Here is a 12,479-nt window from a genome sequence, read left to right as displayed (position 1 = left end):
CTCTTCTTCATGGGACCCATATATGATATGTAATATATTCCTTATTCAATCTCAAGAGTTTACTATTTCCTATTTATATTTTACTTGATAGCGTACCGCACTCTCACTTCCTCACCGATATGCACGGGTTTTCTACTGAAGAGCCGTTCCTATCAAGCTATATCGTTTGTTGACGTTATCGTGGAAATATTGTAATAACCTATTATAAAATTTTCTCTTACGATAATTTACCATAGGGTATTTCCCGTCGAGATTGTTATCATATCCCCCACATAGTCATCCCCTGAAACCTTCCACTGTATCCCGAGATTAAGTCCTACGAGACCCATACCCACATTATTTCATTATAACTTCTTAATCTCATAAGTACAGAGATCTCACTATCGCTGTATGAGCCATGAGCGAGTCGGTATTGCTTACTAGTGACTTGACGCGAAAGTACTATTCACCATCCATCTTATTGCTAAGAATCAACGCTTCCTGATATGTCGATCTATTCACCACACATTTCTCTATCTTTTTAAAAAAGATTAAACGAAAGACTGTTGTTCGAAATTGTATGGAAGACATACACAAGATACAGCAATATTATGTCTGTGATACACTTGTATTGTAGACAGGACTTTATAAAGCCATATCATCTACATAACTCATAACCCCTATCCCCTAGTTAATCAACTAAACAAGTAGTATGCTTGTTTTCTACGTATATCAAGCTTCTAAAGAGTATACCTAAGATTAGACCTAAACTGCTAGATTGATATATCAAAATATTATTTTGATATATGAAAGGGCCTAGGCCTCCACACCGCTAGTCAGGTGAGATAACTTGGCCCATCAGGAGAGGGGGGAGGCATCTCATATACAAGTCCTAAACAGTCACACTGGAGAAAGCCTTACATCCTAGGTAGCTACATAACAGTCACGAGGTAATCGAGAAGTCAATAATTTCAAGAACGCAGCGGGACATACATTTTCCATTAACCACCCCTCCGCTAGGGAAGCCTTCCTTTCTTCTAGTGGTGACCGCCGCTGCGGCCCTGACCCCCTGATTTTCGAATGCGGAACGGATGCAATTCTCATGCTCACAAAATGCCGGGGGAAGAGAGGACCCGGGAAACATGAAACGATCAACAAAAACGACCACCAATAATTGGGTCTTCCATGACCTCAAACGCCTATCGCAAACTGGGATATAAAGGGGGAACCAACCAAAACACAACCGCATGCTCTCTTGTCCGTTCCAACCTGGGTTTTTGGTCTAAAATTTCGATGCGAGAAATTTCCTTCTTCGCAAGTGAACTTTCGTCCCTCTTCCTGTGTACCAACTAGACTTAAGAGACATAACTCTTCATAACTCTCCTACCTACCAACTCGTACCAAAAACGAACAACACCGGATCTGCAGTAGTACTGCAAATCTTAAAAATGCAAAAGACTATGATCCCTTTCCATTAAACGCCGGAACGCTATGCTCCATAAAACATTAGACGTAACTAGAGTAACACAATGCAATCGGGTGATGGTATATCGAAAACCACGACGGTGGGATGGGGTATGTGATAACGTAAAGAGCGCCGCTTCAAGGCGGAGAGAGGAGCGGGACTATGAGGATGAAGAGTCTAATCAGACCAAACTACCGCCAGTAGTGATTGCTTGCGCACTAGGGGTACGAGTAGCAGAGCCGGGTCGTATCGTTGATGCGGAACTAAAGTCGTCAGCCGCGAACGCTGGTCGAGATGGCTCCCAGCTTTCCTCGTTAAGAACGCTTAGATAACCATTGCCAACTTTGTCTCTTAGCGCTTCGATCTTTTGCCGGTAGATTTCGCCACTGACATTCCAATCTTGAGCATCTTTCCACAATTCCGAGGTATCTTTATTCAGGAATGATACCGGCTGTTCGAAGACGGTAGTAGTATTAATGCGTGGCACCTCTTGCGGATTTCCAGTGTCAGATGGTCTTGTTTCTGAGTGTACTTTAGATAGTAGGTCTTGCGTCTCAGGGGGATGAGAGACACTGTAGTTATTTTCCGACTCCACAGTTGCATCGGGCGAATCGGGAGTGGCAGAGGTAGGCTCATCAACGCTGGTTCGCTGCTGCGTGGCATCACTAACACGATCATTTGTAGCAAGATCAACAATCCTACGTTTCGGGGTACGCCGGCGCCTGGTGGAGCTTGTGTTGACCTCGCTAGCTACGGCTTTGGGGGTAGGACGGGACGGTCGTTCCTTGCGCAAGACATTAGGTTCCTTCGGTGTTTCGTGAATGATGGCCGGCTTGCTCACGTCCACGGCGGGTATTTCTGGAACAGGAGGCTTCACTACGGGGACGGCAGCGGGTATAGCAACACGTTCCACAAGATATCTCCTCTCCGAAAGGCTCGGGCCTGAACCATCAATAACCAAATCCTCTGTATACCCCGGGGTGTTGCGGAAAAGGTTGAAAATCGTGATTCGGTAATCTCGATGGGTGCGCACGAAAGGATTGCCTTCAACATAAATCTCGCGGATGTCAGGAATTCCGGTTAAGCGAGCCAATTCCGTCGGATCGGTCAAACGGTTATCTCTTAGGTCCAGCCTTTCTAGTGGATATAGTTTCTCAATCCCCGCGAGTGAGTGAAGACGGTTTGCACGAAGGTTCAAGGCGCTAATGGCCGGGAGAGGGTTGCGGAGTAAAGAATGCAGGGAGTCGATCATGCAATGTGAGAGGTTAAGGGCCCGAAGGGCTGTAAGAGTCGCTAGACTATCGGGTATCTGCGTGAAAAGGTTTGTTGACAGGTCTAAGGAGTTCAGGGTGTTCGCCAATGGAGCAAGACTAGCCGCCGGTATCACTGTTAAGGAATTGTCTGCTAAGCTTAGATGCTTCAGAACTCGCCACTTGGACGCTGGGAGAATACCCATGGCTAATAAGTTAGAAGCACTATTTCTTGGGTTATGCCACGAATCCGACAGGCTCGAATGTGAGCTGCCAGAACCCGAACGCCTGACTTTATGAGAACCTCTTGGGTTTGCTGTGTGGTGACGAGAAGTAGCGGGGCGGTTGGGAGAATGGCTTCTGGGCCGTGACGACTTATTAGATCTCGGCTCCTCGGTTTCGATCCTGGAGACTGAAGGACGGCGAGAGTCCTGAGCCGATATGCTGTCAGTTGAATCGGTGCTAACCGATCCTACATGTATGTCAGCTACCGAATATCGACGCTCCGGAATTTCTGGCGCGATGGTGGATTTGTGAGAATCCGAATATGAAATCGTAGGGCTCCGTCTCGGGTTCGAAGCATGCGCATATGCACCCGTAGGGGACGACTGTGCCTTTGAAGACCGACGCCGCCTCTTATCCATGTCATCCAATACGATGTCGATGAGTATATCTGCGGGATCCTCGATATTGGCACGCTTGAGAGTGAGAGATCGAATCTGGTCGGCTACGCGGTCCCAACCAAAGAATTGTCTGTAGTCCACACCATTGACTTCTAATGATTGTAGATTCTTGAATACGTAGAGAGGAACTGCCGAATCGAAGGGGAACTCCTCGTATCCTTTAATCAACTTCGTTTGCCAGTCAGGTGCCAGTCGGAGGCATGGTATCTTGGTGAATGCAGAGTAGAGATACTTCATATCCGCTTGCAGGGCAGCCTTTTGCCTTTCCATTCGGGCGGCGGATATACTCGACCCAATTCCAATACTATTCCATATGGCCGACATCCCGGTCATGACGCTTCGAATACTCGATACAGAACGGATCGATACCACATCGGAACCGCGGCTCTTAGTACGTTGAGAAGAGCTCAAGAACGACACGTAGTTGGCTGAGGCTGAAGTGTCATGTAGATTTTCTAGACGCACTTTCATGGGTCCAACATGTATTCCTAGCTCTTCGAAGCGAGACAGTAAGTAGAATAAGTGGTGAGGTGTAAGGCTCAGCCTTGCCGATTTGACAGAATTAGATGTTAAGCTCAATGAGCCGAAGGACAATGCCGTCGCAAGGGGACTCGATGCCGAGGCGGAGGTTGAGGGACGTTCGGGCAAAGCCGGTGACCTTGGAGTCTGAATAGAGGAAACACTCTGGCTAGTGCCATGTCGGGCGGGTTGCCTCCGAAATTGTAAGGCATTGGCTAGGGCCTTCTCGTTCGTTCGCACATAGGCACCCAAACGCTTCAAAAAGTCAGTCCTAGTCTTATCTAAACATTTATGCCAGAAACCGTCATACCTTGATATACAGCTCCCCGTCTTCTGAATCCATCTTTGCCTATCGTTGGGGAGACATGGGGAGTAGTTGAAGATAATGTCTGTGTAGTGAGTTGACTTTATGTATCTCGAAAGACTACTCGAGCTCTTTCTGATGATTAAATGTGCCCAGTTCCTCCGGGTGGAAGAGACCTTGTCTGGTTGGTTGCCTGTTTGGTCCGAAGACGTGCCTAAATTGCAAAAAATGGTATTAGTGCTGGTAGTTCTGGTAGTTGAAACTTAGATTGACCATTGCCGTTGGAATAGATTATCTACATTGCCCACAAAACAAGCAACTAGCCAGCCATGAAACAGGTGGTGTAAGGGGAATAGTAGTGTCCATGACTCGAGGGAAGTCTAGGCTATTGACTCGTTATCTTGGATCTATACACCCACGTGGAGAGGACCAAAGCCACCTTCGAAGCAAAGAGTCACGCCATTCGTTCACGGACCATAACACAACACAGACAAGCAGATATCAGAGATCAGAGATCGGGGATAAACTAGATGATTTTGACCCAAAAAGACAAGTGGATCACGGCCTAGGCAAGCATACAAAGAAGCAGAGGTCTAGACCAGGTGATTTTAGGCTTTGAGAGAGATCTGGGCTAGAGGAATGGATGTGAGATGATTGTAGGTGACAATATACATACCTCTTGGTCGTAAATAAAAATAAAAAAAGATTTTCCCTCTTCGAGACGAATATCAGGCCGTCTCAGGAATGTGCAACAAGCACTATGATTATTATTAAAGGGAGGGAGGATCCAAGCCCAGAGAGAGCAGACGGATGGATAAAAAAAGAGAGTAGAATTCTGCAGAATGTCCAACTGCAAATGTCGAATAGCAACGACGAGATATCTCCTACCCTCAGCTTTTTCGGCACTGCACCCAGGACGAAAGGGTGTCGAACAAAGTGCTAAGAGGACAGAGAGGAGGTTGCGCGGCGATTGGGGAGGTGCAAAGAGATATACCAAATAATAAAATTGGTCAATGGGTCGGCCGACTTGCCCACAGCGTCCATAAGAACCCACATGCAAAATGCCAAGCCCACATAAAATTGGTGTGGTGGGTAGCGACTGCTGGGGTGTTCTCGGTCTAGTGTGGGTACCGGTGTCCACCTGAACATGAAGCGAATTGGGGCAAAATTACGTGCCTGGTACCGGTACTCGACTTGCACCAACCTTGCACTAACCTTGCACCCACCGTGGGAATTTTAGTGCTTGTTTCTAATATCTAATAGTGACTTACGGCGGTCTTGGGCGACCTTACACAGGCCTGACACCCCGCCATTGTCTCTTAGAGCCGCCTACAAGTTTTTAAAACCAAAAAGTTCCGCAACTTCTCGTAAGTGGGCGAGGCTCAGGTAGACTTGGCGCCAGAGCGTGAGATGGGCATGGGTTCATTTAGAAGGACCCATACACATTTGACCACTCGATAGGTCACACTTGATCTGATCAGCCATAAACTGCAACCAATAACAAAGTTTTCGTCCCGTCCGTTTGACAGCTGCATTACCTTTACGGGCGCTTTCGCATCAGTATTATATGCAAAGTCTCTATACATACAGGTAGGCCATACCAGCCAGCCATACATGATATAACAGAGCCATTTCGTTTTTTTTGTGCAAATTGGACATGCCTTCAATGTTCTCTACGCTACACTATGTCCACCCGGGCACATAATGAAATGTGAATCCGTCTTGCTCGGTTGTCGCAGTCTAACCACCTAGGGAATGTCCGTTCACTGGTCGTCCTAGCTAGGATATCGATCAGCACGGCGAGACAATCATGCATGGTCTATTTTACTCCTACATAATAATACCTAACAACCTAACAACCTAACAGGCTAACATTAATCAATCATCTCTGAAGGAGCGCTGGCCTTGGAAAGAGACTTATTAGTTTCGATCCGAACAAATGGTATCGCATCGGATAGTTCCCGTCGGACAAATATAAGATAAAAAAAAAGCTTTCCAGAAATTATGACTACGATTTCAAATGAGGTTTGTAGAAAAGTGCAGAAGAAATTTGTTTAAATTTGTTGGTGCCCAGCTTTCGCCCGGCTTGCTTTGCTGCTTGCCCAGCAACCAAGGCCAAAGCGTATCAACGAACCAACGAACTAACCAGGGTGTGCCCCCATGCAAAGAACATGCTCGAGACTGCGGATGGTAATTACTATGGACTGGGTAGGTATGATCACGACCCATGTCAATATCAATGGGGACTTGGAATATGGATTCACGACCCCTCAACCGGCATCAATTTGCACCTTGAAATATCACCTTTTCCCTTTGAAAAAACATCTGATAATATATGCAATGCAGGACATAACATTCGAGCTTCTGTAGCCATCTGGGGTTCTACTATTAAGGTTGAATGCAAGATTGATCGTAAGATATGCTTTTTATCGGACACTTTTTGTTTGTTGACATTCCAGACTCTAGATATTTCATCATGTTTCAACTTATTAGCTCCTATACACGGAATATACTGCATATAATGGCTAAAGGTCTCACATATACCCCCTTATTACGTAGCACAGCAGCTCACCCCTTTTCTGGGATTTTTTTTTTTTTTCCCTTTCTCCAAACCTTCTAAACTTACATACATACATACAACTACGCCATATACATATGTTGAACCTATCATATCAAGGGCACCATTTTCCTTATTCTTCAGCTTTTATTTACTTGCATTTTGTTTACAAATCTCTTCAATAGGTCACCTCCTTGTACGCCGGACATTACACTTTGCTATATTATCAGGGTTATCCTTCGCAGTTGATTAGGTATCAGTTTTAAAGCGCCGCGCCGCGCCGCCAGCCCCCAAGCGCCATAGCGCCATCCTCGCCGGGATCTCTAGACGAACTTAGCAGTTGGCAGCTTACATAGCAGCTTAGCTAATAAAGTCCCAGGTAAATTTTGCCCACTTTCAGAGACAGCGTAATCCGTATATCAGGGTCCTTTCATGGGTCCCCGGTCCATTCCTTCATCTCGCATCCTTCGTATCTGATCGTCATAATATGTCCCGCCCGCTGCTCTGTACTTGTACAAAGGACGCTGAGACCATTGTATGTGCACTCCCCCCCAATACAAACTTATCTAACCTACCTAACCTACCTAACCTATCTCACCTACCCATCTCGTATGATCCAGCGTCCACTGCTTGAATCCCATGATCTATTAGAACAAGCGGGTCTGAATAGCCTCAAGTCTAATCATCTATACCCATTTAATGGCGCACACCATTATAACTATCTAAGCGCCGGATCTTTTATTTCATCATCTTGCCTAGTTTTGAGACGACTTATATTCGTAGTTTGGTTCTGATCAACCCATCTCTTGGCTAGTAATGTGCTGATCATAGCTATCGCTCCATATATTGTATCCATTCAGTGGCTCGCCCGCTTACTCACTTGTTCATCTCCCAGTCCTGTTCTCTCGGCGTGTTTCGTTGCCGTTAGTAGATTAAGACGATCTCTTTCATCTATAGATTTCCATTACGGTACACTCTTTCGCTGATTGGCTGTCGCCTAAGCCTTGCATTCTTCTACGCCTATGTACCTAATGTAACTACACCCAATACTAGTGGAGGTTGGCTACCCATCATACGTCAAATCCGGCAAGGCTAGATATCTAGGTCCTGAGGGCCCCTCTTGACAACCAGAATGGCGTCAAAATAAGTGCCGATTTTAAGTCTAGGCTAATGACATACTCTTTTTTATACACGTATTTTTCAACAACCATAAGAGTAAATAAACTCCTAAAAATTATATTAAGGAATTCATTCTATTAAATTTCAATCTTTTAAAGAAATGAAGAATTTTCATTGAAAAACGGCGAAGTTATGTGAAATACAATGTGGAGGGTAACTTACTAAAGGATTAAAAAGGGGCACTTATTTTGACGTCTTTCTGACAACTTCGAGTTCTTCCCGAACGTGGGGAGGGATTATGTCATAGACCGCACACGAAAATAACGGCTACGATATAAGCTGGGGTCAGTCAATAACATCGTGGGCCGCTTATAGGTTCAGCTGGTGAAAGCAATGTCATCTTGCTTCTAAAACGACATCGCGACGTAGTTGACGACCCACTGGTCTATTCTCTACTTTGTCATCTCTGCTCTGTACGAATATGATCACTACAAACGCGTGGCTGCTTTCTTGCATATGTTTCAGATAACGTGAATGGCACCAGAGCTCACTGATGGCGTGCTACCCAGTGTCTCTAGCATAGTTAGCTGAAGACTAGGATATATGTAGATAGATGACTAGGGTGAAGTTGACGAGAGGGGTAATGCCGGAAGAGAGACTAGATTGTACATATGAAAGATGGACACTAGAACGATCCCGTCTGTCTATCAACTTATTCCGTAGCAATGATGCTCGACACCTGAACCCTAAAAGTATATGTTTGGTAATGACCTGACGTGCCGCTCCGCCGTTAGCAGTATGACAAGATTGACTAACCTAAGTCATTATGGAACAAGTCTTGTAAATGTACGGATGGAACTTTATGTTCGGCATCGAGTGTGATGTGCATCCGTATTTCCCATTAAGACCCCATAAACCCCAAAGAAAGACCCTAAAGACCCTAAATTGTATAGAACCCTGCGATTGTACTACTATATGTGCTACTCAACTAGGTCAACTAGGCATGATGTACTGTACTTCCTTACCTCTGACATATTTCGGTGTCTACCCGTCTAACATGCCTTTCGGCAACCTCAAGCCAAAAGAATTTAAAGAGTATTGTACAGTAACTAACACTTGTCACACCGCTTCGCAACATCGCTTGCTCATTTTTCTCGAGGTTGACTACAAGTTTTTCCCCCCCTCTTCTACTTAGTAGTAGTCTCACACCGCTTTGACCGTGGTGTCGGCGCCAGATCTAGCGTGTTGGGATGATATGATTTCCGACTGTTTAAATCCTCTTAAACTACGCTACTATAAACTTGACGTAAATAATAGCTTCAGCATGACTGACAGCCTCACTTTTCGACAATCTCCGTCATCACGAGAGCCTAGGTATCTTCCTATAAACCCCGCTAGCTTGGCAAGAGTAGTAAAGCTTCAAAAAAAGCCAAGTCGTCTCTATCCTACCTACTTTCACTAAATCGGGTGCGCTGCAGGAACGTCGATGGACGAAAAAGAAAGTGCGAGAAAGCGGTGGCCGACGCAATCGTTCTACCTATCACAGGCAAGATACAGCGACCTTAAAGATCATTGCGGCTTGCCTGGGGATTAGGAAGCAAAGCAAGATAGTGACGGCTAAGACTAGAAGATGATGGCTTCTTATTGGCCAGCTCACTTCCCCTAGAAGAATATCTTAGTGCCGGAACACCCAAGATGGTAGCATTTCTTAAACAAGACTGTCGTGTTACCATCCTTATTACAACTGCATCTGCAGGTCTCAAAGATTATCCTCCGCATATCGAGAAGATTTTTTTTTTTTTTGACAGAGCGTGAAGATGCGCCAGGAGAGGGGAGAGGGGAGAGGTTCTAGACACATTAAGAAGCAACCTCATCGGTCTTGTGCCGAACGGATGCAGTCGAACTGCATCGCATCAAGCGCGTTGCCGTAACAGCTTCATAAACTGCAAGCGAGTTGTCACTACAAAATATGACGTCTTGTGAGTTGTGAGTTGTGAATTGATGGTATGTAGCATTGAAATGGGTAAGGTAGTCAAGGCAGTCTAGTCACAGGTTCAATGTTCTAGAAATGGGCATTCGGCCAGCTAGTTGCAGTAGGTAGGGCTATTATTGCAGGGCCGTGTAAGTGGAAAAGAGGTATTTGATCGATGATGTCTATCATCGTGCATTTAAATGCATTCAAGTTTCTTAAGATTGACTTTAGGAATTTCTTATCATTATCTATATCTATTATCTACGGCGCTATCTGCGGTTGTGCATCAATTGTTCTGCAATGCAAATCCGCACGGACCAATTGCCTATAAGCTACCTAGGTACCTTCTAAAGCCGCTAGTGACCTGCACCCTTACGTCGTTCAACCACGCTAAAGCACTGGCCAAGCACTAAAATAGAAATCCTAGTAAACTGGAGATCACTCGAAAAAAGGACGATCCCTCCCCCTCGAAATACATAGTTACCCAAATACCCAAATACCTTTCCAAGACTTTCCCCTCCCCCACCTTGCACCCACTCTGCCACCTCCCACGAGCAGCACGAGCAGCACGAGCAGCACGAGCCAGCATGAGAAGAAGGATATTATGTACCTACCTATGCAGTAGAATCATCTGACCAGTAATAAGAGACACCGATCCATTTCATCTAACTCTCAACCCGTATCCGATACTGGATTGGAACCCTGACGGCCAAACGGATGACCTGCCATGGACTTGCTCGTGGACTGCCTGTAGAATACCTACTATGGCCCGCCTTGCCTCGTAGGCTGGCGCTTCAACATTCCAACCAATGTCGCATCTAGTCGTTTCGCACAACCATACGCCAATTCGACACTCACCGCCTCGCCGTCCCCTCGGTCGAGAACAAGACTTTCACGCAGCTTGCAACCTTGCGTAATCCATGTCCTGTACGTGCCATTCACTGCATTCCGCCACCCCTACGCGCCCTCCTTATGCAGCACGACGGGATCAATATGCCACAAACTCGACGAGAGAGATCGATACACACCCGTGTTCCGTCTGTTTCTTTCGTCTATATCTCCCTCTTCGCCGTATCGCCGTATCGCCGTATCGCCGTATCGCTACAGGTATATATCTTGCGGTGAGAGGATATTTACTAATGCTTTAAATTACCTACCATTGATGTTGGTAAGCTGTGCGTCGCATTGCATTGCAGAGAAGCGTCACTTCACAGAATATCACCATGCCTTCCTATATCCCTGCCGTAGCGATAGGCGATAGTCCCCCCAATCCCTTCTTACATATCGGCTAATGAGGCAAGCCGCAAAAAGCCATGGCAAGTGAGGGGCGACAAGGATTTGAACTCGGATCTGAACTTCGATCGCGTGGGGAATCGTCTGACCACTCACTGACCGGCACTAACATGCACGGCTGACCGCGGTCATGGGTTTGTATACGCAGCCTCGACTAAACTTCATCTACAAATCAACCGTGACACGGAAGACATGCGGTGCCATGGAAACACACAACTCCGTGGTCTGTTAGCCGTTATACAGCATGATGATTGCTACCAAGTTCAACAATTTCCAACGGTTCTAGTAAACGCTAAGAATTTTAGACAATTTCCTCTCCTTGGTCGAGTTTCTCTCTTATCATTGTCTTTTATTCTAGTTTGCTCCAATGCGTTCTAAGATAACTCATCATCTTGTTATGAAATAAGTAGACCTAAGTTAAAGTATACAACTTCAAGTCTCGTATGCTGGAGCCGGATAGTTATCTATCAAGATAAGTAGATTTCTTATTACTCCGAAGACAATGCCTGAAACATTTAGATCTGACACAAGTTAATTGCTGCGGACCGAAGCGTGGCGTCCCAGCGGCGGTCGTCGACCGTTAGACAACTCGCACGAAGCCGCTGTCAGCAAGCGGCCGCGCAAGGATCCTGTACAACAACCCCTTAAGTTATCCACACTAGCAACCTTTTGCTGTGGGTTACCGCCTTGGTAAGGAACATGTCGATTATGATAGGACCGGCCAACGGCGAAGTATGACTTGCCAAGTCACAAAAGACATCTTATTGCATTTTATCTAAATATTTCGGCTCTTTGTCATGCTCGTATTATAGCCCACAGGGACTAGTGTACGATGCTGGCGCGTGATCTCGGTGCAATTATAGTGGAACAAGCATCATAGAGGTCATCGGCGATCGCCTTGTCGAAGAACGTTTTAGGGGCCAAGTGGCAAAAGATTGGCTGGGCTTATCCGTATTGAAGAAATCGTCGATATTTCGGTATCACAGGCGTCTATACCCTGTGTACAGAAACGTCTATATGACAGATGCCATGGATAGCATGTACTACGTTAGGTAGTAGCAGTTCTCAGGCGATCAGAGCCCCCTGATATGCCCATGTTTCGACTCCACTTACACGTGCTCTTCAAGGTTGTTTCCAGATCGACGCCAGTATCACTATCCCCAGTGTCGGGTAGCTGGCGTTTGCCGGAGTTGGAGCAGCCGACGAGTGAACTTTCGACCGTTCCGCTGTGGTGGTTACTCCTGAGGCCACGCAGGTATGCACGCACTTTGTGCTTCCGGCGAAACTTGACCATTATCTGATAACGACAAGCCTTGTTTGCCGTCACTGCCGGGCGTC

At 46.1% G+C, this 12,479-nt stretch overlaps 1 protein-coding gene across 1 annotated transcript; it reads right to left on the bottom strand.

Annotated features, from left to right (window-relative positions):
* Positions 1-1,426: 1,426 nt before the first annotated feature.
* On the bottom strand, positions 1,427-4,453 carry F4817DRAFT_202987 (uncharacterized protein). The gene is made up of 2 exons (XM_049298601.1): positions 4,207-4,453; positions 1,427-4,151 (listed from the first exon to the last, which is right to left on the bottom strand). The coding sequence occupies exons 1-2, from the start codon at positions 4,237-4,239 to the stop codon at positions 1,626-1,628; spliced, it is 2,559 nt and encodes an 852-aa protein (XP_049156555.1). The 5' UTR covers positions 4,240-4,453; the 3' UTR covers positions 1,427-1,625.
* Positions 4,454-12,479: the final 8,026 nt, after the last annotated feature.

This window comes from Daldinia loculata, assembly GCF_022478755.1.
Source record: "Daldinia loculata strain CBS 113971 unplaced genomic scaffold F4817scaffold_46, whole genome shotgun sequence".
Lineage (NCBI taxonomy): Eukaryota > Fungi > Ascomycota > Sordariomycetes > Xylariales > Hypoxylaceae > Daldinia > Daldinia loculata.
This window is presented reverse-complemented; position numbering and strand designations above follow the sequence as displayed.